This window comes from Sphaerodactylus townsendi, linkage group LG16 (assembly GCF_021028975.2).
Source record: "Sphaerodactylus townsendi isolate TG3544 linkage group LG16, MPM_Stown_v2.3, whole genome shotgun sequence".
Lineage (NCBI taxonomy): Eukaryota > Metazoa > Chordata > Lepidosauria > Squamata > Sphaerodactylidae > Sphaerodactylus > Sphaerodactylus townsendi.
Genome location: NC_059440.1, coordinates 28356478 through 28383535, shown reverse-complemented (window position 1 = coordinate 28383535; position 27058 = coordinate 28356478). Strand labels below are relative to the sequence as shown.

The 27058-nt window shown below is 47.8% G+C and overlaps 1 protein-coding gene across 1 annotated transcript in view; it reads left to right on the top strand.

Moving 5' to 3' along the window:
- AGRN (agrin) overlaps positions 1-27058 on the top strand; it is a 251155-nt gene that overhangs the window by 100487 nt on the left and 123610 nt on the right. The window contains 1 exon segment of the mRNA XM_048518531.1: positions 7199-7246. Within this exon segment, the coding sequence (XP_048374488.1) occupies positions 7199-7246 (48 nt within the window).

Sequence of the window (27058 nt, the reverse complement as noted above, 5' to 3'; positions counted from 1 at the left end):
GGTTAGGGTGGTGGGAAAACAGGGCTGGGAGGTGTGGCAGAGGGAGGGACTTAGGGAAAAGAAGGTGTGGCTTGGAGGGTTTTTTTTGGTTAACTCCTTCTCTCCCTTGTGGACTAATTGAGCTACTTTGATTCCACCGGAGATTTCTGTACTGTGTGCTTTTAAAAAAAAAATTCTGATTCAGAATTCTACATGGCACAGATGCAGCTAGGTTTTTCTGTCTGCGTAAATTATGCACATTCTTTTCTATTGTTTGCGAATCTCTGAGGGCAAGGAGAGCGAGGCAAGGAAATCAAGCCCTATCCAAAACTCAGATCGATTAGGTTTACTGGTGGTTATGAGCCCAGATAGAGAATAGAACTTCCACATGCAGAGGCAGTGTACCTTTAAATATACCGATGCTGGGGGGGAAATGGGGAAGTGCTGTTGCTGTCCTAACCTGCGTTTGGGCTTCCTTGGGGCACCCAGATGGATGTTGTTAGAAGCAGAATGGTGAATTAGAGGGACCTTTGCTCTGATGCTGCAAAGTAGTTAGTCTCTTCTTATAAAGGGTTAGACAAATGAATGTAAAATGTAGCTGTGTTTAAGTATTAGCTCAGTGGAGCCTCCTTGTTTAAAGGCAGTCTATCTTTGACTCACAGATGCTAGGGACAAGCAATTGGCCTGTTGCCTTCATGCCCCGCTTGTCGATTTCCTGGAGGTTCCTGTTTGGGGGCAGGATGCTGGACTCCGTTGGACATGTTGCTCAGTCAGTGCCTTATTGGAGAGGTCTTGCGAATCTTCCACTTTTACATTTTCAGGTCTACTCTTAACAGGCATATGAGCCAAAAACATGCATCTTTCTTTAATTGGATTTTTTGAATGTTGGATTTAATTGTAAATGTTGTTCTGAAGCTGAATAATCAAATACCCACAACCGAAGGGGAGTGGAACAAAGTAGATCTGGGAAGTAAAAAGAAAGTTGGTACTGCAGAGGGCAGAAGTTGTCGGAGTTCCACAAAACGGTTTGTCGTCCGATGACAAAAGAATTCTGCCTAACTCCAGCAATTGCCTTCTGTTATTCTGCAAAATATAAGTGTAACCACTTTGTTGTCTTGTAACTTCAGACCTCAGAGGTGGAGTCTTGGTGACGCAGTGAATGCATGTGAGAACTGAACAGGCCTTGTTCAACTATTGATAAATCCCGGTTTAGAATCCTGGCAAGAAACAAACCGCGGTTAATTGGAAGGCTGCTGTGAAAATGGCAGTTCTAAACCAGGAAGGTCTTCTGTCTCAGTGCAGGAAGTAACAGAGGGAAAAGCACACAAGCGCAATACCATCCTGACCATTCTTATGATCGGCATTACAGTGGTGGTGGTGGGGTGGGTGGGCAGGGTTATTCTATTTAACACTGTATTCTATTTAACACTGCTGCAAAACTTATGGGGAAGTGAAGGATGCCATCAGGGAAGGCCATTTTGAGCAGAAAAATGGGGTATCAATCCAAACTCTTCTTCTTGTTGTTTCTAAGAAGAAGAAGAAGAAGAGCTTGGATTGATACCCCACCTTTCTCTCCTGCAAGGAGACTCAAGGTGGCTGACAAGCTCCTTTCCCTTCCTCTCCCCACAACAGACACCTTGTGAGGTAGGTGGGGCTGAGAGAGTTTGGAGAGAACTGTAACTAGCCCAAGATCACCCAGCAGGAATGTAGGAGTGTGGGAACACATCTGGTTCACCAGATAAGAAGAAGAGTTTGGATTTATATCCCCCCTTTCTCTCCTGCAGGAGACTCAAAGGGGCTTACAATCTTCTTGCCCTTTCCCCCTCACAACAAACACCCTGTGAGGTAGGTGGGGCTGAGAGAGCTCTGAAAAGCTGTGACTAGCCCAAGGTCACCCAGCTGGCGTGTGTGGGAGTGTACAGGCTAATCTGAATCCCCCAGATAAGCCTCCACAACTCAAGCGGCAGAGCTGGGAATCAAACCCGGTTCCTCCAGATTAGATACACGAGCTCTTAACCTCCTACGCCACCGCCACTTAGGTGGAAGAGTGGGGATTCAAACCTGGTTCTCCAGATTAGAATCCACCTGCTCTTAACCACTACGCCACGCTGGCTCAAAAGTCAAGCATTTCCTCTCCCATTCTCCACACACAGCTTTGCCCTCTGAAAACATCTTTTCTTACAAACAAAACTCACCTTTGCCACAGGGCCCATAATATGGCTATTGGAGCAAAGCGTCTCTTGTGAATGGTGCAGTCCTTGTGCAAAAAACGCACTAGCAGTTGGTTATTCCATGAACCAAATTCTCTGCAGATGAGGGTTGCCAACTCCGGGTTCAGAAATGCCAGAAGATTTGAGAGTGGGGTTTAGGGAGGGGAAGGACTTGGGTAGGGTATGGGTATTCCATGCAGCCCATCTTCCAAAGCAGCCGTTTTCTCCAAAAATGAAATAAATGTTTTGAGTAAATAAGTAACCAATAAATAAGTTATTTATTTGTGTGTAGTCGGGAGGTCAGTTATGATTCTGGAAAATCTCCAGCCCCTTCCTGGAGGTTGGTAGCCTTTTGTAAACTGAGGTTGAGCAGCGGTCCTACGCTTTGAGCTCAGCACTTTGCAGCCGGCTGCCCCCATCAAATGTGCCTTGGATGGAGATCAAACAGCCCTCATCTTTATTATGGCTTCCCGTGGCCTGCAGGGGGCATTGAAAATAGGGTGCTCCTCTAGCTTAGATTCCAGGACTGCCCGAGGGATGTGTGTCTGTCTCCCGAAGGTATTGCAGGGGGCTCCTTGGCTGTTCTCTGGTTTCTCTAAATCCCTGGAGCGCCGCTTCTGCCAGATATAGAAAGTGTCGGGGAGCGGTTGAGAGCCGGAATGTATAGGAGATATTTCTCTGGGGGCCCAGCTAAGTGTTCGGATTTTTGCGTGTGTTTGCCGCTTGAAAGGCAGATGCACCAACTTACAGCTGTAGCTGTGACAACAGCTTTGGAAGGGGTCAACGTGCGACACGGAAGCTCGCTCTGCATTGTTTGGCAGCGGTTGTTGTTCGCAGATAAGGTGGTGCGCGCTTTGTCTTAGTTTTTGGTCTGTCCTTCACCCCCTTGCCAAACCGTGGTCGTCTGCATTCTCCGCTGAAGACCGAGCCCACAAATTCTACGACCCGTATAAATTATGCAAATTCAATCTATTGCCTGTATTTGCTGAATTCATTGCTTTATCCATTTTTAATTCTTCTGTTGCTGGTCAAAGGGAAACATCCCCTTTATCACTAGAAATACCGCACTGCTGGGTTATCGTTGGCATCACCAGGAATTTCACCCTTAGATCTATATTTTACCCTCTTAAGGACTAGAGCCTTGGTCAGATGGTTTAACTGAAGTCTGCGGTCTAGCTGTGTCTGGCACCGTGAGCATTAACCCTTAGTGGTTGTTGTTGTTCTGTCCAATTACTAAGACCCTAGAGATGGTACGTGGTTGTATTTTAGAGCCATGCAAACATAACTTTAACATGGAAGGTCGTAACTCTTTCCTCTTCATCGTCTCCCAGTGCTAATTTTTACATTCAGCAGATTCTAACATCTCTTTTCTTGTTTTTTTGGTTTTCAATTGAGAAATCCATGTTTGGGAAAGAAATTTTTTAACTCTTCCCTGCTAGAAGAAAGCTGGTGTATCAGGAAGGATGATTCAATCTAGCTTTCTCCCTGACGTACTAGCTTCAGGGCGGGTCATCGCCAGTTGGCTACAGAGGTAACTGTCCCAGGACCTGCAATTGGAGGGACCCCGACCCCCCCATGACCCTGCCCTTTAAAGGAGGGTGAAAAGAAGAACTTCAAAATTAATTTTCCTTCCTGTTGTTTTTTTTCCTGATTGTCTGGCTCGAATGAATTCTTTTTAACATGGAGCCCCCCAGGAAAATTATTTGTGCATATGCCTCGTGTGTGCCTCTCTCCCAAACCACCCTGGCTGGCTAACAAGCTGCAGCATTTCGCACGCAGGTCACCAATCAACTCAAATGGGTTTGATGGATCCGTGTCTAGGGAAGCTTTTGCAGGATAGGTAATAAATAGTTTGATTTGCATCCCAGCTGGGGTCAGGGGGACCTTGATGGATTGACTTGCCGAAGGCAGCGTGGAGGAAACTGCCATCCTGCCTCTCTCAGTGCCGAAAGAGAAATACGTCGAGTGTTGCTTTTGTGGCAGTAAACCAGAGCTTTCCCAAATACACTATTTTCTTTCATTCTCTGAATTAAAATTGGATGTGCTCTGTGCTCTGCCACCTGGAAAGGGTTACATTCAGACTGTGGAGGAGGAGGAAAAGGAGAGGAAGAGGAGGAGGAGAAGGAGTAGTAGTTTGGATTTATATCCCCCCTTTCTCTCCTGCAGGAGAGTCAAAAGGGCTTACAATCTCCTTGCCCTTCTCCCCTCACAACAAACACCTTGTGAGGTAGGTGGGGCTGAGAGAGTTCCGAGAAGCTGTGACTAGCCCAAGGTCACCCAGCTGGCGTGTGTGGGAGTGCACAGGCTAATCTGAATTCCCCAGATAAGCCTCCACAGCTCAGGTGGCAGAGCTGGAAATCAAACCCGGTTCCTCCAGATTAGATACACGAGCTCTTAACCTCCTACTCCACTGCTGCTCCTGAGGAGCCTTGTGTTTAGCATGAGTCCCTGTTCAGGGCTGAGCAGCCGATCATGCAGAGTTGCGACAGGCAGCCTCGTTCCATTGCACCCCTGTGTTATCAGACGTTTGATACAGAAGTGGCGGAGAATTATATAATACTTATTTCTCCAGATTTGTAAACCTGAGGGCAGGGTCTGTTCATACTGATGTATGGTGCCTTCTGCCAACTCCGCGTATTGGATTTTTGATTGACGTGAGCTGCTTTGGGAGATTGTATTTTCCCTGAAAAACAGGATAAAAACAAATCAATAACTCCCCCTGCCCCCCTGCACTTTTTTTGAAGGTTCCTTGGAAGAAGGCCAGACTAGGGTAATACTCCTCTCAGCCTGGCCCCATTCCACTGAAATTGCTCAGACTAACTTTGGAGTCTGTTCTGCATAGCTAATATGGGGTTGTCTCAGTTCTTGACAGACGTACTGTGCTTAATCTTATTGTCTGGGTGGTTTTAAGACAGTTGGGCCCAGTCAACAGTTTAAAACTTCTTTATTGATTGATGTTTCTAGATGAAAATTAATGGTGCAAAATAAAAGAGAGACAAACTTTTTACTGGATAGGAAAAATTCCTGACGTCCATGTGAATGGATATGTATGATATCTGTCTTTCTCAGTTTCAAAGAACCCCCCAAACAGGATTGGGGTGGAGCATTTTATAATGATCAAAGTTTTTTTTGCAAAACACACCCCTCCCTGTTTGGCTAAGCCTTGATAGAGAATCCTTAGACAGACCCTCACAAGGTAACCTGAACATATATCCTTCTCTCCAAACTTTGGCCCTCTCTCAAAAGAAGGGGATAGTAATAATGGCCTGCTGTGTAGGGCTGTTGTAAATAGTATGGAGGATAGATAAGAATATTGTAATGTGAGACCAAAGTGGTTACCATGCCAGATTTGGACCAGTGTGGTCGGAGTTCAAATCTGTACTTAGTAATGAATCTTGAATATTCTTCCTTAGTTGAAGTGAGGAAAAGCAATTTGTTCAGCCAGCTCAAGGTCCCTTCAGTAGGGGCTTGAATGGGGACGGAAGAGAATCTCTTCCTGTCTGCGCCACCCCTGCAGAGTGCAGGTTGGGCTCTTTTGGTGGATGCAGCAGGGGTCAGGAAGGTACCAATAGGCACAAGGCAGACCCAATGTCTCGAGCCTTTTGCAGATGTGGCGCCTCTTGGTTCTCTAGAGCAGTTAATCCACCCTGCAGAGGTGGATTGCCTCCAGTTTGTTCACAGTTAGATTGCTTCCAGTTTGCTTAGTGGAGGATTGCTTCTGGTTTGTTTAGAGCTGCATTGCTTCCGGTTTGTTTAGAGATACATTGCTTCCAGTTTGTTCAGGGCAGGATTGCTTCCAGTTTGCTTAGAGGAGGATTGCTTCCAGTTTGTTTAGAGCTGCATTGCTTCCAGTTTGTTTAGAGCTGCATTGCTTCCGGTTTGTTTAGAGCGGCATTGCTTCCGGTTTGTTTAGAGCTACATTGCTTCCAGTTTGTTCAGGGCATGATTGCTTCCAGTTTGTTCAGGGCAGGATTGCTTCCAGTTTGCTTAGAGGAGGATTGCTTCCAGTTTGTTTAGAGCTACATTGCTTCCAGTTTGTTCAGGGCATGATTGCTTCCAGTTTGTTCAGGGCAGGATTGCTTCCAGTTTGCTTAGAGGAGGATTGCTTCCAGTTTGTTTAGAGCTGCATTGCTTCCGGTTTGTTTAGAGCTACATTGCTTCCAGTTTGTTCAGGGCATGATTGCTTCCAGTTTGTTCAGGGCAGGATTGCTTCCAGTTTGCTTAGAGGAGGATTGCTTCCAGTTTGTTTAGAGCTGCATTGCTTCCGGTTTGTTTAGAGCTACATTGCTTCCAGTTTGTTCAGGGCAGGATTGCTTCCAGTTTGCTTAGAGGAGGATTGCTTCCAGTTTGTTTAGAGCTGCATTTCTTCCAGTTTGTTTAAAGCTGCATTGCTTCCAGTTTGTTTAGAGCTACACTGCTTCTGGTTTGTTTAGAGCTACACTGCTTCTGGTTTGTTTAGAGCTGAATTGCTTTCGGTTTGTTCAAAGATGGGTAGCACCCTTCCAGACTTGAGGTGGAGTGTTAATTGTTGTAACTTTTAAAAAGAGCACATACAAATGCAACACCAAATTGCAACGGCTTCTTAATCAAGAGAAGAAGAAAAAATACAATAAAAAGCAGAGGGAGCAGGGGCCAGCATGCAGTGGGGAATGGAGAAAGATTGCACCGAACAGCAAACTGTGCAGTGTCTGTTGCTCTGTATTCATAAACACCCAATTTAACGGGTGTTTAGCTGGCTTATTGGAGCAGCCTTCCCTTCCTTTCTAAAACGATGATGATGAAATATACTTCGACCTTTCCTGCTTTGATTCTCCCAGTTCCTTGGCTGAAAAGTTCTCGTTAGAAATTTAGCACATGCAGCCAAACCCTGAGATACTCTGCTGGGGGTGGGGATGTTTGGGGGTGGGGGGATGGCAGAAGGATTGTCCAAGTGGGGGGGGGGGGGGAAACTGTTCTCAGATGCCTCTTCTCCCTCTCTAAATTGTTTCTTTTTTTTCCTTTTGATGCAGACAAACCGGGCAACTACTTCCCTCAACCGCTACCGACGCCCCAGGACGGTGAGTTGCAACCGATCCAGATTGTAGCCCTAATACTCGCTTGGGAAACTGATCTGGCAGGCTTTGTGTTACCTTACGTAGGAGAAATGCCTCCCTGACCCAGTGATCTATTTTCACAGCCGCCGCCTCCCCTCCCCGCGATGGAGCTCTCTCTAACTCACAATGCAAAAATGCTGTGCTCGAAAGTCCTATTGTTTGCCGGCCAGAAGGAAAATAGTTCTCGTTAATTATTATAATAAATCATTACAGTTCATTTGGCTATATATTACTTTTAGAGGGTAGCTCTGTGATCTGCAGTAGAACAGTCAGATTTAAATCCAGTGGCACCTCAGAGGCTAACACAATTCTCGGGGTATGAGCTTTAGAGGGTCAAAGGTCCCTATATAGGAGCAGCAGTGGCGTAGGAGGTTAAGAGCTCATGTATCTAATCTGGAGGAACAGGGTTTGATTCCCCGCTCTGCCGCCTGAGCTGTGGAGGCTTATCTGGGGAATTCAGATTCGCCTGTACACTCCCACACAGCTTGGGCTAGTCACAGCTTCTAGGAGCTCCCTCAGCCCCACCTACCTCACAGGGTGTTTGTTGTGAGGGGGGAAGGGCAAGGAGATTGTCAGCCCCTTTGAGTCTCTTGCAGGAGAGAAAGGGGGGATGTAAATCCAAACTCCTCCTCCTCCTCCTCCTCCTCCTCCTCCTCCTCCTCCTCCTCCTCCTCCTCCTCCTCTTCTTCTTCTTCTTCTTCTTCTTCTTCTTCTTCTTCTTCTTCTTCTTCTTCTTCTTCTTCTTCTTCTTCTTCTTCTTCTTCTTCTTCTTCTTCTTCTTCTTCTTCTTCTTCTTCTTACGAAAGGAACTTTGACTCTCCAAAGTGCATACTCCAAAAATCTTGTACTACTCTGAGGTACTACTGGACTAAAATCTAGATGTTGCTGGATACTCTTATTGCCACTAATGATATTGATGGTCGTATCAAAAGCAATGTCCCTGGATGGGACAGGATGCAGGATTTGGGAGACCTGTGTTCAGCTCTAGTGAATTGTAGAAACACATGAAGCTGCCTTTTGCTTCTATCATTAAGTTGCCTACTCTGACTGACAGGGACTGTCCGGCATCCCAGAAAGAAAAAAAATCTTTTCCAGGACCAGAAGCCCTTTTCACTGGCCATGCTGGGGATGAACCATGCTGAGTTTCACTGAACTGTAATCCTCTCCAATAAAACTGCTTCACGCCCAGTTGGTTTTCAAGTAGGGCTGGATGAAGGGTTGTCAAGGACACTCTAGGCGGATCCTTCTCTGAGCAGGGGTTTGACTGGGTAGTCTTGATGGCCACTTCCAACTCTATGATTCTATTCTGTTCTATCCCTGGTCCATCAAACTTGGTATGATCTCCTTTAAGTAGTGGCTGCTGTCCAGGGTCCTGGAACAGGAAGGTTTTTCTGAACTGCCTGCAATCCTGGACTGGACCAAGTGTTTCCACCATAAAACTCATCCCAGGTGCTTGCAGGAAGCTGCTGTCTAGTGAGCCAGACCATTGGGTCCCCGGCCCCGTGCTTCTGCTCATCACTATTTCTTGGCCTCAGAAGGCCCTGCCAAAGACATTTCTTGGCCTCAGGCCAAGAAAGGTCTTTGGCAGGGCCTTCTGCAGAAGATCATTCTATATGGGATTGCTCTGGGGATCGTCTGCTTTCTGAGCTGGCTCTCACCCGTTGAGCGGCAGCCCCTCCCTAGGGACTTCAGCTCTTCGCCTGACCCCGTTTCTTGAGTGCTGTTCAGTGAAATTCCAATCTCCTTTATGCTCATGAGCAACCCTCCAAGGAAATCTGGATAAATAGAAGAGGGGCACTTCATAGGTTCTGGCTGTCCACGGTCACGTTTGAAGTGGCGCTGTGCATCTGTGCAACGTGGCTCTTGGGCTTATTTGCATGTGGTGAGCCATCCGGGCTTTGCCACTTTCGAACACAGCGCGTAATGTGTGAAGTGTACAATTATTTGCTGTCTTCAGGGTTTGAAAAGGGATTTGAACATGGGGGGGTTTAGACCACAGACCTCTAACCACTGTGTACCACTTCCTCTTGTGTAGCTAGGGACCAAGAGAACAGAAGGATTGAGGGTTCTATTAGGGGTAAGGGTACTGTTTGGATAAGTTTTCAGGTGGCTGGCTCTGCGGATCTGCAGCAGAAGAGTGAAGTTAGAGTCATGTAGCCTTTGAAAGACCAACAAGATTTCCAAGAAGAAATTTCCAGCAAGATTTTCTATTTGGATATAAAGTTGTGACCTCAAATCTATGCTTTCTTCCCTTCAAGTTTTCATGGTCTGTTTTCCCTCTGTGATGCTTTCTACTTCGATTCCCTTTGAGTTGTATTCACATGTCTTGGGACTGAACAACATCTGTATATACCATGCTCTGAACATGAATTTCCTGCAGTGTAGCTAGCAAGCGTGTTATATGTCCAGTGGAAAAAGTTGGCCCTGGGCTTAGAGCACAGGTGTCAAACTCGCGGCCCTCCAGGTGTTATGGACTACAGTTCCCATCATCCCCTGCCAGCATGATGCTGGCAGGGGATGATGGGAACTGTAGTCCACAACACCTGGAGGGCCGCGAGTTTGACACCTATGGCGTAGAGGATAGGCCTGAATGGCTGCTTCTGAGATGGCTTGGCATTATTTGAAGTTGCTTGTTCCATAAGGTTGCTTCCAATTTTTCTGGTACAGCTGCAAAAGGTGCTAAGGTGACTTTCCAGCATGCTTGTGAGAGAGGCCCCCTGCCTCAAGAGCAGAGTACCGAGTTCAGGTCACTTGCGTACGTTCAAAACCCCTCGTTTAAATTGGAGCAAGTCTTGCCAGAGCACACCCGCCTTGGCGCATAGAGAGCCCGCCCGGCAGGCTGCATTCGTGCCGCTTTCCCTAATATCAGGATACATAGATGCAGCCCCTGCAAATTGCATCCGCCTGCCTGCTGAACTGGCAAAAATTGTTAATGGGTTTAGCGTGTTTCCCCTTGAAGAAAGGGGACTGGCGTCGCTTTAGAGGCCTGCGAAGCCCTGTCAAAATTACATGTTGCCTCTCAGTTCTGAACTGACTAGCAGGGAGAGTTGTTGTTATATTATACAGAAAGGGAGAAACATCCACGGTTTTGGAACCATAGAGTATCCTCCCAGTCCGTTTGGATTTATTTTTTATCTACTTCACTTCCACACCACCTTTCTCTCTAGTAGGGACCCAGGGTGGCTGACATCATTCTCCTCTCCTCCATTTTATCCTAACAACAACCCTGCAAAGTCGGTTAGGCTGAGAAAATGTGACTGGCCCAAGGTCACCCAGGGAGCTTCCAAGGCACACGTGGCGATTCGAACCCAGGCCTCCCAGATACTAGTCTGACCCTTCCGAACCACCTCATCCCACTGATGAATGTGTTTGGGGAATGTGTGCGTGAGCACTTGCCTTCCTACGAGGGGACATACGTGGCTCTGACACGGAACATGAAACAGTTTACTTGACTGAGGGCAGAGCTAGAATAGAACCTAGCACGTAATGGGTGGAATCTGGTAAAACTTGGAGGCATAATGGGTGGAGCTAGTGCAGGGGTAGGGAACCTGCGGCTCTCCAGATGTTCAGGAACTACAATTCCCATCAGCCCCTACCAGCATGGCCAATTGGCCATGCTGACAGAGGCTGATGGGAATTGTAGTTCCTGAACATCTGGAGAGCCGCAGGTTCCCTACCCCTGAGCTAGTGAGTCAGAGGCGGAGCCTGGTGGAATCTACATGTTTCTGACTTTCAAGATTCCTAGTATTGATCACCTGATTGTCTTATTGGTCACACCAGTATGGTTCTGGCAGCGCGGCCGCTCTTCTCCAGCCCTCTTCTCCAGCACCAGTTTAAAACATACTGGTTCCCAAGGAGTCTGAAAACAGCAACCAATTACTGGTCTGGTAATTTATCTCTTTGTCAGAGTCAGGATGCTTGATAAAAAATGTGATTAATCTATAATTGGGCGGAAGGTGTCTTGTTTAAAAATAAAAACGAACGTAGGAGTCTCTTGCCTCTCGGCGCTGTGAAATATTAATAAACCAAGCCTGTCCAGATGACAGATTGCAGTTGAAAAAAAAAGGCTCTTCCAATGCTTTCCCCAAAAATGTTCTCTCTGGCCCATTCTTTTGTTCTTTGCTTGGGACAGGGATTACTGTTAACCACCTGTTTGTTTGTTTGAAAGGAGGATAGTCCCATTCTCTAAAACTGGGCCGATGGATGTGTGTTTTCCTTTTCCTGTGATTGTCTAAAAATATTCCTCATGTTTTCCAACATCTTGTGTCAACTATGAGGACTAGAACCTTGGAGATGGTTGGGTTTTACATGCTAAAAATCGTGTTTCTCAGGCCAGTTCTGTAACGATGACACTTTCTCCTATGCCGGATTGAAAACGCTCTGACATGTTACAGATAAAAGAAGCCCTCCTAGAGGGGCGATTGCTGTGCTCCGTGGAACTGAAGAGACCCTGTCTCCGAACTGAGCAGGCTCTCTCCACTGTGTGAAATGTAGCTCTTTCCTTTTTCACATCTCCAGCTGTTGGTGTCATGCTAATATAGTGGGTTAGTTGGACCCAAGGGGCTTCTTGCCTCCTTACTTCTGACTTTTCATGTTACCAAGGGCAACGAGATTCTATATTCATTTGGAAGATATTAGTATAGTATTGGAATTGCTGGGTTTTTTTAAAAAAATAGTACTGCTTTTAAAAAGGTGAACAAAGCCCAGATAGACCTGGGCCTTTTCAGTCTTCTGGATTTTGGAGGGATGGTGGCCAAATATTTTAATATATGATGGTAGAGAGCACCGTCAAGTTGCAGGTGACTTCTCCCAATCCCGTGGGGTTTCCAAGGCAAGAGGTGTTCAGAGGTGGTTTGCCACTGCCTATCTCTGTGCAGCAGCCCTGGATTTCCTTGGTGGTCTCTCATCTAAATACTGAATAGGACCAGCCCTGCTTAGCTTCCCAGATCTGATGATTTTGACCTAGTCTGGCCTTGCCAGGTGAGGCGCCCTGAATATATATGAAGCCATTAAAGAGAAACGGGCGTCGTTCAGAAGAGGAACAGACCCAATTTAAGAACGTGAGAATAACTTTGTGGAGTCAGATCAGAAGCATGCTGGATCCAGCCCTTTTTTTCTCCCAAAGGGACTAGCTCAGTGGTGGCGAACCTATGGCACGGGTGCGAGAGGTGGCACTCAGAGCCCTCTCTGTGGGCACACGCAAAGTCACCCCCCCCCCCCCACATACACACACATCTAGGCTGGCCTGGGCTGCTGGGCTCGATTAAGACCTAGTTTTGGGGAAGCAGTATAGGTAACCCCGTTAAGTGCTGTTAAACCCCACTGATTTTCATGCGAAGAACTAAAGCGCGATCCTTTACCTGGGAGCAAGCTCGGTTGCTGGCAATGGGGCTTGCTTCTGAGTAAATCCTCCTAGGGTCGTGATTCATCCGTTGGAAGAGTTGCACGGTTACTTCAAAGCAAAGCCACCGACTACCACCAAGTTTACTCCCGAGTAACGCACGCCTCGGAGCCAACCATTTTTTTCTAAACGAAAACCTCAATATTCAGGTTAAATTGCCGTGTTGGCACTTTGCGATAAATAAGTGGGTTTTGGGTTGCAATTCGGGCACTCGGTCTCAAAAAGGTTCGCCATCGCTGGACTAGCTGGTTACTTTCACCCCCCCCCCCCTCCAGGTCGACACCCTTATCAGCCCACCACGCCCCACATTTGCGTAGCTTAGAAGTCTTCATGCTTGCTCCAGAGTGCAAACCAACAGGCTCGGTTTCCCGTGCTCTGTCTAAATGAGGAATGAGCAGTGCTAGAAAAATATGGGTCACGCACACACATATGCTCTGTGCTTCAGCAGAACTGGCTGCTGTTTTGTCAGGCAAGGAATTCTCTGGGGTCATAGCAAATGCTTCTTATAATTGTGCCTTCTAGCTCTGGGTGAGCCTTCAGGGCACTTAAAATTCAGAGTTTGGCGGGGGGGGGGGTAGCAAGGGAGGAGCAGGAAACTGTCTAGTTGGGAAGGGGTAATGGTTTTCTCAGGAGAGATGTTGCCATCCATCCATCAGCTAGCTCTGGGAAAGAGTTTTCTAGGGTGTCCTGATTTGTTTTATGAGCAGTACTCATTTGCTTCAGGATAGTTGGTTGGAGGTCTCTGCCTTCCTTTCTTTCACCCCCGAATGGGTGTTCTGGTACTTCAAGAGTTTGCTGCCCTTTGGTAATTTTCAAGCTTTCCACAAATCTTTTCCCCCCTTGTCAAATTGCCTCTCAACCTCTAGGAGCGGCGAAGGATTCTGGGATGTGTTCTAGAACAATCAGTAGAAAGTTAGTTAAGCCCCGTCCCCCCAAGCTGTCCTGAATTGCCATAGAATGTGCAGAGTATTTTCCCCGTGCCTGGTTGATGCATGGTGAGGAATGAGGGGGCAGAGTCCAGAGGTGGTAGGAAAGGGCTGTACCACTTCAGTCTGTGAGCAGCAGATTCCAGCGTTGAACATTCAGAGCCAGCTCCACGCTATGGGAGATCCTGGGCAGAGAGGTCCCAGCCCCCCTGCTCCTCTGTCAGTCATCTGATCCTGCTCACATGTCAATTTCCTCCAGCCCATTCTCAGCTCACCCACATATCTGTGTGTCTTTCCCCTGCCTGCTGGCTAGACTCCTTATTACCGCCCATTCTCACAGTCACCTACCGGGCCCATAACCCTTTCCCCGTTGTCACTGGAAAGTACATGCAGTTGGGAGCATGAATGGTAGAACGCTTGCAAGTAAATGAGGGGAGTCCCCATCAGTGGACCATTTGAGAAACCCTGAGCCCCGATAGCTGCCTCGCTTCATAGCATGCTAAAAACCTACATTCCAATGGAAATTCACACAACAACAGGAAAACCCTCCCCTTTCTCTTCATCCACTGTGCTGGTTTTATCTCTGCATTGAATTTTTAATTCCAACAAGCAACCCCAAACATGTACCCTCTACCCAGAGTCTGAAGGTAGTGCATGCCATTTAATCACCCCATTCACCTCTTGCATGTGTGAACCAGGCCTTGGGGCAAAGGCAGGCAAAGTATCTTTTGGGGAAGCTTCTGCCATCCCTGACGTTTTCATTGAGGAATCCTCGATAATGTGTGGAAATCCCAGGGTTGCCCCGGAACAGAGTTTGTGAACTGCCACTCTAGAGGCAGCCTTGGCTTTTTTCAAGAGCTGGATTACTTCCTCAGTGGGGTGTTGTGTACACATGAACGTATGTGCTTAGCTTCTAAAGTGAGAGACGCTGGAAACGAAATCTTTGAGGAAGATTCCCGCTCCCCTGTAGTCAGTTACCTTTGCGCCGGAGAGTGGGAAATTCCTGGTTGGAGTCCTGCTTAGCTGAATGGGGGATGCTTGCATGGAAGCTAGAAATGGCCGAACATCTGCCCGCATCTTGACAGTGTGCCCATGTCCAGCCCTACCAAGGAGAGTGTGTACGCATTCAAGCAAGTACGCACACCTGAACAGAAGGAGGAGGAGTTGTTTGGATTTATACCCCCAATTACATCTGTTGCACTCTGGCTGTTTTTTACAAATAAAGATATTATACATATATTCTTCTATTTGTGTTATTTTTTATATATGTGTAAATACACCATTCTATTTACATTCTATTTGCTTCAACCCCTATACATAACACTCGTTCTCAACCTTTTTTGTTGTCCATGGGGGGGTTGAGAACGAGTGTTATGTATAGGGGTTGAAGCAAATATAATGTAAATAGAATGGTGTATGTACACATATATAAAAAATAACACAAATAGAAGAATATATGTATAATACAGGGGTAGGGAACCTTTAACACTCAAAGAGCCATTTGGAACCGTTTTCCACGGGAAAAGAAAACACTTGGAGCCGCAAATAATTTTTGTCATTTAAAATAAAGATAATACTATATATATTGGGGTTTTTTAACCTTTTACTCTGCTCATTCTGAGAAGCGCATGGCTGCATCCGCCCTGCTGCCTGAAGGGCAGGCAAGGATGGGGCCAGCGGCTCGGCCTCACCGGCCACCAGGAAAGCGCCCACCCCACTCCAATGGGGCGGGCGAGAGGGGAAGCCCGCGGCACGGCCCAGCCTACCGCGGGCAGTTGGTGCGCCCGCCCTGCTGCCTGCAGGGCGGGCAAGGATGGGGCCAGCGGCTCGGCTTGTGGAGCCGCAGTGCAAGGGCAGAAGAGCCGCATGCGGCTCTTGAGCCTCAGGTTCCCTACCCCTGGTATAATATCTTTATTTGTAAAAAACAGCCAGAGTGCAACAGATGTAATTGGAGTTTGAGATAGTTTATGCACTGCTGCACTCATTATCATTATTTTGGATTTATACCCCACCTCAAGGTGGCTTACAAGTGGGGAAACACATCTGGTTCACCAGATAAGCCTCTGCCAGGTGGAGGAGTGGGGAATCAAACCCGGTTCTCTAGATTAGAATCCACCTACTCTTAACCAGTACGCCACGCTGGAGGCTTTGACTGGGATCGTGATAGCTCAATGAGAGACAGGGGAGGCCCCTTCTGTCCCGTTTATGAACGAGAGGCATGACAGACTTCCTTAAATGCCTCTTTATAGTCCCATAAAAAAACTGGGCAGGGAGGCAGGAGGAAGCAGCACTTGATAAATTAAATATTGGAAAAACCACTCTCTTCCCCTGTCAGACCCATAAATATCAGGGCTCCTGGCTGGCTTTGTGGCCTAGCCCAGGGCAGGGCAAGGAGGGAGGAAATGGCTTTGCGCAGGTGGCTGGCTCCTTTTTCACTCTCTCTTTGCGTTGAGAATCAGTTAGCTGATTAAAAATGAAAGCGTTGTAAATCCTCCCAGCCGCATCCCTTCTTGCATTTCTTTGGCGCCACAAAAGGTGTTTTTGTCCCCATCTGGGGATTCCTTTGGTTCTTTGTGTCTTCCTTTTGGGGGAGGGGTGTGCTATCAGAGGCGGATCTTACTGATTTTACTGTGTGATATTACTGATTTTATTGTGTGCTCTACTTCTATGTTTTGTTCACTGCCCTGAGCCCTTCGGGGGAGGGCGGTTTATAAATACAATTCATCATCATCATCATCATCATCATCATCATCATCATCATCATCATCATCATCATCATCATCATCATCATCATCATCATCATCATCATCATCATCATCTAGGGAAAATGTAGCCCAGCGCAAAATCTGACTTTTCCACCCACACCCCCTCCCCCCGTATGGGTGGCCACCCTCCCCCACCATGACCAAACACATTTTTTTGCACCAGGTCTTGAATTCAGTGTATGGACCCGGGGGGAGGAGGAGGGGTGTGGGGGCAATTTTCTGCCCCCCACGTGACTAAGCGGCCGCAGCCCAGGGACATTTGACCCCGTGTGTCCCCCTGGGTGGTACGCCCCTGCGTACTATGCATTCGAACATAATGTGATTATGTGGGTTGATAGCAAACATTCGTTGATGGTAGTGCTACATCTGCCAAGTTGGTCTTACATTCTGATAGAAGGTTAATTAATTTTGAGAACAAACCGACGCACCTTAGAGACTGGCTGTTGCGGGTTTTCCGGGTTCTGTGGCTGTGGTCAGGTCAGTTTTGCTCTTTACGTTTTGCCCACATCTATGGCTGGCATCTTCCGAGGCACGTCATGGTAAGATGCGTTTCTCTTCATGGCGCCGTCATGCAGAGACACACGTGCCAGCCATAAGTGCTGGTGACATGCTGAGAACAAAAACTACCAGACCATGGCCACACAGCCAGAAAACCTGCAACAGTCGGTTGATTTTGGCTGTGAAAGCCTTCGACGAAACCTTAGAGCAGTGATGGCGAACCTTTTCGAGACCGAGTGCCCAAATAGCAGCCCCAAACCCACTTATTTATTGCAAAGTGCCAACACGGCAATTTAACCTGAATACTGAGGTTTTAGTTTAGGAAATACAGTTGGCTCCAAGGTGCTCGTTACTCAGGAGTAAGCTTGGTGAAGCAACTGTACAACACTTCGAATGGGTGCATCTCGACCCTAGGAGGGTTTACTCAAAAGCAAACCCCATTGCCAGCAACCGAGCTTACTCCCAGGTAAAGGATCGTGCCCAGGACAGCCTAGATGTGTGATTTTCCACACACACACCCCCCCACATGATGAGCTCTGGGTGGGTGTGCCCACAGAGAGGGCTCTGAGTGCCACCTCTGTCACCCGTGCCATAGGTTCGCCATCACTGCCTTAGAGACTCAAAGGAAAAAAAAGAGAGAATAAGAGTTTGGATGTGTACCCCATCTCTCTCTCCAGTAAGAAGCCTGAAAGTGGCGTACAAACGCCTTCCCTTCCTCTCCCCACATCTTGTGAGGCAGGTGGGGCTGAGAGAGTTCTGAGAGGACTGTGACTAGCCCAAGGTCACCCAGCAGCCTTCATGCAGAGCGTGGAAACAAGCCTGGTTCACCAGATAAGAGTCCGTTTCTCTTAAGAACTATACTGCTGCCTCTTTGGGGCATGTTTGGGGCTGGTTATTTTTAATCAAGAGGGCAATTTTCACCCTTTCTCAATATCAGAAAGCCATTCCTTTCTGTGGGGCCTGATGGAAGGTTTTCTCCCTACCTCCTGCTCTGGCTCCTTCAACTCCAGGGCCTTCAACTCTTAGGCCCCTTCTCTTCAATCCTATAGGAAGTCCTTCTCCTAGCCTAAGGGTACTTCTTTCTCTCCCCTCGTTCCAGCTACACTGATCTCCAACATTCCATCGCCAGCCTTTCCCCTGAGGAGTTGCAGCGTTCATGAATATTCTATGAGTGTTCACAAGATTGCTTAATGTAGATTAATTACCTCTTAGCAGACTTTAACCACCTCTTTGGTCAGGCAGACCGAGTGGTTATGCAGAGCGCAAAATTGCGTGGGCTTTCTCGGCGCTTCCAAAGAACGTTTCCAGAGATCTGTGGTGGCTGAAATCTGCAGCTAGTAATTATCGGCACACTCCAGGATAACAGACCTGGCATTGAAAAAGGCAAATTATCATTTGGAAATGTGTTTTACACTCAGCGGGAGATTGTATAGTGTAGTGTTTCCCAAACTCTTGGTACCTGGAGCTAGTTTTTGTTTCTCAAAAGCGATATTGCTGAACTCAGGAAAGGGCAACTGATATGGTCAAGGGGTTGGGAAACCTACTCTAAGGTAAAGGTTTGGGGCTTCTTATTATTGAAAAAAAATACAGTTCAGGAGATGTGAGAAAGATTAACTAACGTACTCTTGTGGTAACCCTTTTCTCCTTCTCTCCTAATAGTGGAACTTGAGCAAAATTAATTTTAATCAAGATTTATTTTAATTTTAATCAAGCTGGATTAATTTTAATCAAGCTGGAATGGGTCCAGAGGAGGGCAACCAAAATGGTAAAATGTCTGGAGTCCATGCCCTATGAAGAGAGAGGGGGCTGGGAATGTTTAGTTTGGTGAAGAGAAAGTTAAAAGGTGACATGCTAGCCACATTTAGATTTCTGAAGGGATGTCATGTTGGGGAGGGAGCTAGCTTGTTTTCTGCTGCTCCAGAGACTAGGACCAGGAGTCATGGGTCAAGGTGAAGGAAAAGAGATTCCACCTAAACATCAGGAGAACTTCCTGACAGTCAGGGCTGCTCGACAGTAGAATGCACTACCTGGGAGTGTGGTGGAGTCTCCTTCTTTGGAGGTTTTTAAAGAGAGGCTGGATGGCCATCTGTGCTTTGATTATTTGCTCCTGCACTGAAACTTCTGGAGCAGAGGTCACTGGGAGAGTGGGGAGGGGAGGGGAGTTATGAATTTCCTGCATTGTGCAAGGGGTTGGATTAATCAGGGGTCTGCAACCTGCGGCTCTCCAGATGTTCATGGACTACAATTCCCATCAGCCCCTGCCAGTGTGGCCAATTGGAGAACATCTGGAGAGCCGCAGGTTGCAGACCCCTGGATTAGATGATCTTTGGGGTCCTTCCGTCTCTGGTTCTATGTTTCCATGTCTTTCCCTCCCTGAAATTCTCCCCAATTGCGTTTCCTTATTCCTATCTGCATAGGGTAGTAGATGTATCTCCGCATGGCAGTTTGTTTTTTTCAAGTCTCGCTTAGCCTAACTTGTTTGCCCTGAAACTTAATGTGGCAATTTTTGGAGTTATTTTTTAAATCTATTTGTGGTTCCTCCAGTTTTCTAATTTTAATCAAAAGTTTTTTTTCTGGTCCGTGGAGTATTTTCTTTTAAATCTAAGTGCCTCTTTGCCATCACTGTTCACTTAAAAGTAAGAATGAAGGAGAAAGAAAATCAATGCAATTACATTTGTATTTAAATGGTTCAGAACTTTGGCAGGAGTGGTAATTCTCCCTTCCAAACACGTCCTAGAGACTCCTGGGCTATCAATTATTACGTAGAATTTTTTTTTGCCCAGCAATCTACGGCTGAGAATTGAAACGTCTACCATACCTGGGAAGAAAAGGCCAAGTTTGTTTCCCCCCCTTCACCAGCTCTGTTGAGAACAGGCCAAAAACAAGTCATGTAATACGCTTTATAAGAAATACCCTGTAGCACAAAATAGGAAGCAGGTTTTTGAGTTTCTCAGACTTTATCAGTACGGATGTTTGGCAGCCTTCCCACAAAAGTGGTGTGTTGGGGGAGAGAAAATGATTTTTTTTTAGGTTAGGGGACTCTAATTTTATTGAGCTTGAGACCAGTTATAATTTTGGGAGTGAAGAGTGGGAACTACCACACAGTGGCGTACCTAGGCAAACTGGAGCCCTGTGCAAAAACTGAGTTTGATGCCCCCCCCAATAACAACAATAACCTTTATTAGGCATTGAAAGAAAGAAAGAAAGAAAGAAAGAAAGAAAGAAAGAAAGAAAGAAAGAAAGAAAGAAAGAAAGAAAGAAAGAAAGAAAGAAAGAAAGAAAGAAAGAAAGAAAGAAAGAAAGAAAGAAAGAAAGAAAACAAACAAGCATTGGCAGGAAGGGGGTGGATTTAAAAGGAGAATCTGGGGAAATTTAGGGTATGCCTGCTGTCAGGGGTGCAATTATTAAGATAGTACCACCAAAATTTCAGAGTATCTTCATGAGCCCCTACTGATGATCCCACCCAGGTTTGGTGAAGTTTGGTTCAGGGGGTCCAAAGTTATGGACCCTCAAAGGTGTAGCCCCCATCTCCTATTAGCTCCCATTGGAAACAATGGGAGATTGGGACACTCCCTATGGGAATCCATAACTTTGGACTCCCTAAACCAAACCTCACCAAACCTGGGTGATATCATTAGGATAGTCTCCTGAAAAATTCCTGAGATTTTGGTGCTGCTAGCCTAAAAACTGCACCCCCTGCAGGCCAAAAACAGAAAAAACACTGAAAATTAAAAAAAATCCCACCTGCATTTTTGGCGCCCCCCACAAGGTAGCGCCCTGGGCAACTGCCCACTTTGCCCAATGGGAGGAATGCCTCTGCTACCACAGAACGGCTGCCGTGAAATAACTGGAGTCTGGATTTATACACCACTTCTCTTGGAAAGAAAGGTGGTGTATAAATTCAGATTCCTCCTTCTCCTCCTCCTCCTCCTTCTTCTAAGGAATAGCTGCCTACATCACAGAAGGAATTTCTATTTGCATACTCCCAACATCTTTTGCTCTTGGTGCAGCAAAGACCTTTTTACTCCTCTTCATCTTCTGCCTCAGAAGCCGAGCGCTCTTAGAAAGAGACTGAAAAAAGAGGGAACGGCTCTGGCTTTCTTTCTATGGGTTTGAAAGATCAAGCGCTAAGAAAAGACTGGAGTTATGCAGAGCCGTTTTTGCAAATCCCAAGAAAACAGCCAATAAAAATAAAACATGAGGTCATAAAGCGGCAGGCTTAAGAAGAAACAACAGCTTAATTAAAAGCTGCGACAAATGAGCTAATTTCCACCTGGCGCCCAAAGCTTATAAAAGAAGGTCCCCAGGTAAACCTCTCTGGAGAGGGCACTCAATAATCAGGGACTTAAAAATGTATTTTTGTGTGTGTGTGTGGTTGGAACTTGGGAATGCCAACCAAATGGCGTTGGAAATGGAATCCTCTTGGAGCAGTGGTGGCGAACCTGTGGCACGGGTGCCAGAGGTGGCACTCAGAGCCCTCTCTGTGGGCACGCGCAAACAGAGACACCCCCCCCCCCCACATCTAGGCTGGCCTGGGCCGCTGGGCTCGATTATTAGCATTAAACCTAAGACCTAGTTTTGGGGAAGCAGTGTAGGTAACCCTGTTAAGCGCTGTTAAACCCCACTGATTTTCATGTAAAGAACTAAAGCACCATCCTTTACCTGGGAGTAAGCTCAGTTGCTGGCAATGCGGCTTGCTTCTGAGTAAACCCTCCTAGGGTTGTGATTCACCCATTGGAAGAGTTGCACGGTTGCTTCAAAGCAAAGCCACCGACGACCACCAATCTGACTCCCGAGTAACGCAGGCCTCGGAGCCAACTGTTTTTTCTAGACTAAAACCTCAGTATTCAGGTTAAATTGCCGTGTTGGCACTTTGCGATAAATAAGCGGGTTTGGGGTTGCAATTTGGGCACTCGGTCTCAAAAAGGTTCACCGTCACTGTCTTGGAGGGAGGAATTGGATGGCTATGGTACAGGAGAAGCAGGATAAAGTTGCAGAATGAAACCTCTTTCAATCCAGAGCAGGGGTCCTCAATGTAATGCCCGTGGGCATGAAGCATGGAGGGCCAGGTGGGACTTTCCAGGCTTCAGTTTGGCCCCTGGGGATTTGATTGTGCAGATTAAAAAGTTGCTCTGGCAGCACCTGCCACCAGCACAAGGATCTTCACCGTGGGGCTGAAAGTCAGCAACGGCAGCCATTTTTTGTCTGGCTCTGCCTTCTGCAGCAGCTGTTTTGTGGCAGCCAATTTTTGGCAGCGCCTACCCCGCTGTGTGAGAATCCCCAAAGTGCCCGCAGGCTCAAAAAGGTGGGGGACCTCTGATCGAGTGATGTAAGAGGAGCAGAACGCACCTTTTCCAAAGCCTGCTTGGCACCTCTGTTGTGCTGTGCAAATCACTCCAGGCGACATATTCAGGAGTTCTCTTCTCTCAAGGTGTTTCAGAGGGTAACCACATTGGTCTGTAGTAGAACATCTAGATCAGTGATGGCGAACCTATGGCACGGGTGCCAGAGGTGGCACTCGGAGCGCTCTCTGTGGGCACACACAGTTCATCACGTGGGGGGCGTAAAATCACACACACCCCACACACACACAAACACACATCTAGGCTGGTCTGGGCCACTGAGCATGACATGCGCGCACCGTGGTGAGCAGGGAGGACTTGGCTGGTGGGCCTGGTGCCTGTGCTCTGGGTGGCTTCTGCCCGAGGGGGGGGGGGGCGCAGAGGAGGCAGAGATGTTAGAGAGGCACAGAGCGATGCACGCAGGACTTGCTGGAGTCTAAAGCAGGCTGGCCCCTGCTCAAGTGAGTGGGGCGGAGGAAGAAGGAGCCAACCGGTTGGTTTTTTCTAAACTAAAACCTCAGCATTCAGGTTAAATTGCCATGTTGGCACTTTGCAATAAATAACTGGGGTTTGGGTTGCAATTTGGGCACTCGGTCTTAAAAAGGTTCGCCATCACTGATCTAGATCATGGATCTGCAACCTGCGGCTCGCCAGGTTCATGGACTGCAAATCCCATCAGCCCCTGCCATCATTGGCCATGCTGGCAGGGGCTGATGGGATTTGTAGTCCATGAACATCTGGAGAGCCGCAGGTTGCAGACCCCTGATCTAGATTCATGGCCTGTAGCAACTTAGAGACCTACAAAACTTTTGGGGTGTGAGTTTCTGGGAGTCAAAGATCTCACAGAAGGAGCGGTGACTCTCAAAAGACCATACCCCCAAGATCTTGTTGGTTTCTAAGCTGCTACTGGACTTGGATCCTGCCGATCTTTCAATGTGCCCTCATGCATTTTTAATTTTTTAAATCCAAACGGCGTGTTGTACATCTGTGTCAGACATTGTGCTGTAGAAGGGTTGTCCATAAATATTTTAAATGAATCCAGAGATGGCTCTACAAACACCTCCCCCCCCACCCCCATGGCATGGTCTGCCTCTTTGGAACATATATCATGATCCATCAGTGTCTTCTTTGACCAATGTCCCTTCTCCTGGGACTCTGGAAGAGAAAGATCTTTCCCTGATCCTCCTAAAGGTCCAGCCATGTTGATGGGGGCGGGGGTGGTGCTCTGGGAAGCGTTGAGGATGAGATTAATCTTGCACTCAGTCAGGGTGTGTCCTTCAGACATCTTAGTAGCAATATGGTCCTCCCAAATCTGAAATCAGGTGTCAACTCATGTAAGTTGATCAGCCACCAACAGCCCGATCCAGAGTTTGCTGGCAGGCAGGGACGGCACCCCATGCCCTCTCTAAAGGGCTTTCCCGCAGTGCAGAAAGCCCAAAACAGCACAAAGAAAACAGCCCCTCCTTAAGAATCCCCCATAGGGGACAACAGATATGCCACAGAAAACGTGGCACATCTCTGCAGCTGGCTCTGCCGACACACAGGACTGAACAGGCAGTGGAAGACAACTAAGGTTGACTCCACCCCCTAACCTGCCCCCGGAACACCATTGGTCAATCTGGTGCAAGGAATGGCAGCTTGGAGCCGTGTGGTGCCCTCCCAGCGAGGTAAATAACTCTTCGGCCACCACATTTGCCCCTTGCTCTGGTGGGGTAGATATCCACCTTGGCAAAGGGTACGCCAGATCCAGACAGCGATTCCCCCCCCTTGCTGCCAGATTGGGCTGTCCCAGCATATTGCCCTGATTCTGTGTTGTAGACCACATCTTAAATTCACACAATTCTGTGCTCTTCCACAAGAACAGAACTATCAGAACAATGTGGTACCACTTTAAACAAGTGTATTGAGAGCCAGCGTGGGGCAGTGGTTAAGCATTGGTCTAGGATCTGGGAGGCCCCCGTTCAAATCCGTCCTCTGCCATGGAAGCTTGCTGGGTGACCTCGGTCCAATCACACACTCTCAGCCTAAACTACTGCACAGGGTCGTCGTGAGGATAAAGTGGAGGAGAGGAGATTCATGTTAAGCCGCTCTGGGTCCCCTCTTGGGAGAAAGGCGGGGTATAAATTAAATAAATAAATGACAGAGAGATCCTGGACCGGACCTGCTGCGTGCATAGCGGACTGTACCGCTGATTCCAGTTCTCTCCATATAAACAGCCTCTGTCCTGGTGTCAGAGGATCGCAATGCAATTGCATCAAGCTGAAGGCTATTAAAAACCACCCTGCTATTCTAAAGACAAAAAACATGCAATCTGGTCTCATCCAGGCCGATATCTTTTATTTTCCTTTTTTGACAAGAACCAATACGAGTTGTCGTGTTTTGCCGGGTGAATTCATAGCCGGGGAGAGCAGGGGCCACCGCCGAGCGGGCTTAATGGTGTGAAGACGCGCCGCGGCCTGCTTCTTTCCTTCTTTCCTTCCTTCCTTCTGCCCTGCGACTCGGCGGTCTCCTTTCTGCGTATTCCCTTGGCGACTGGCGATCCTGCTGCGCCCATCCAGAAGCAGCTTTTGAAGTGTATGCAGCTGACTTCCAGCAGCTTGAGCAGAGAAATTGATCCACCCCAGCAGTAATCCATCTTGCAAAGGCCCGGGGCGGCCACGTCCGCCCGTGTCAGTTTTCCACATAACAAATTCTCTCAGACAGCCGCTGCTTTGACGATAAGCCGGGCTGATACTCCTTCAGAGGCCCCTGAGAGGCATCCGTGACCTCTTTCTCCCTCCACTTCGGAGACAGGCAGTGGATGAAGAGGAGAAGATTAGCAGAGAGAAGAGGCTGGCCAAAGGAGGCTACGGAAGAAGGTGGCGCAGGGTCAGCCGGGCCCCATGAATGGACTGTTGTCTCTCAAGGACGTATGTGGGAAAGGAAGGTGTCCTCCTTTCAACCCCAGAAAGAGGAGAGGGGTTGGGTCCTTCGGAGCTGAGCTTTTAATCCTTCAAGATACTCCTGAACCAGTTAATGGGGTGGGGGGCAGGGAGCGTCAATCCCATTCCCTGACCTGGCTCCTCAAGAGGATAACCTGTCCCACGCACCTGCTGCTCCCATGCACCACCTGCAGGTCTCCAGAGCCAGTGTGGTGTAGTGGTTAAGAGCAGGAGGATTCTAATCTGGAGAACTGGGTTTGATTTCCCCATTCCTCCACCTGAGCGGCAGAGGCTTATCTGGTAAACCAGGTGTGTTTCCGCACTCCTACATTCCTGCTGGGTAACCTGGGGCTAATCACAGTTCTCTCTGACCTATCTCAGCCCCACCTACCTCACAGGTGACTGTTGTGGGGAGAGGAAGGGAAAGGACCTTGTAAGCCACCTTGAGTGTCCTTACAAGAGTGAAAGGTGGGGTATAAATCCAAACTACTACTACTACTGCTCTCCTCTTCCTCCTCCTCCTCCTCCTCCTCCTCCTCCTCCTTCTTCTTCTTCTTCTTCTTCTTCTTCTTCTTCTTCTTCTTCTTCTTCTTCTTCTTCTTCTTTCTCAGTTCCTAGAACTGCATTTGGAGTCTGTTTCACAACTTTGATGCATGACTCGCATGCAAAATTTATCCCTCTCATTGAAGACGACAAAGGAGTATTGTGTTCGTGTGCTTACCAATCTTTGCAGGGTTCGATTATTTTTTATGGTATTAATGAAATAGCAATCATCTTTTATTCTTCTTGTTGTGCCTAGAAGTCTGTGTGCTAAAGAGGCCGCTGCGAGCGGAGAAAGATAATGCAAAAACATAGCCGATTGCCCAGTCCCTGTTGAATAGGCGCAGATGTAGTAAACTTTGGGGCAAATAAGAAAAAATATTTATTCTGCTTTGCTTGGAGGAGGAGGGCGGCGTCTGCCCTTTCTCACCCGCTTTAGGCTGCACCAGAGACAAGTCCCCTCTCTGCCCGGTGGCCTGCCTTGCTGAAATTTTCCTGCTCAGCCAGGGATTTTAGACTTTGCTGCGCATGGAGCGAAGCTTGACAGTTGTTAGCAGGGAAAGCTTGTCCAGGATAGAACGTTGCTGGGAGCTATGTAGGAGCTCATTATCTTCCCTGCATGCTCAGCTTACCTGGCCCCTTGTCAAAGTCTGCTGCCTGGGGAGGTTTCCGCCACCTCCCCGCCTTCTCCCTTTCCCTGGCTCACACGGCTGTGACAAAATCCTGTGCGGAGCCATCCCCCGGAGCCTTCGGAAAAAGAGCGCGTGTCACCCCACGTGTGCAAGGACGCTGCCAGCATTCCCAGGAAGGCGAAAGAGGGCGAGATCGCTCCACGATTCGCACGGAGAGCACTTAATCGCTTTCTGGTTCGAGGCGTGAGCGGGAGAGCGTCCCAGGAGATTGGGGCCTCCTGCTAATTAGCATGTATTTAAAGGGTGCTTTTTAAAGTTTGCCACCGCAGGCAGCAAAACGTCTCGCATCAGTTCTGGGTGTCTCAGTGTGGCAGCCTGGTTTCCCCAGATGTTCAGGAGATGCAATTTGCTTTCAAACGTAATGGCATTAGGACAGCGTTACCCAAGCTGGTGGCACAGAGATGCTGTTCTTTTGCCTGGTTGACAACTGGAAGCGTGTTTGTTTTCTCCTGAGCAAGTTTGCTTTATAGAGTGCACAAAAGTGTTACCCGCTCGCAAAAGAGGATCTTTTGCATTTCTGCATGAGTCGTACTTCTAAGTGTGCTTCCCTGCTGGAAGGAGCAAGGACTCATACAGAGATGCAACCTGCAGCCTGCTTTAAGAATGAACCATTCTTTCATTGAGACTAGTTGACCGAACCAAGGATGGAAGCAATTGCTTGAAGTGGGGGCTGATTGGAAGGAGGCAAGCC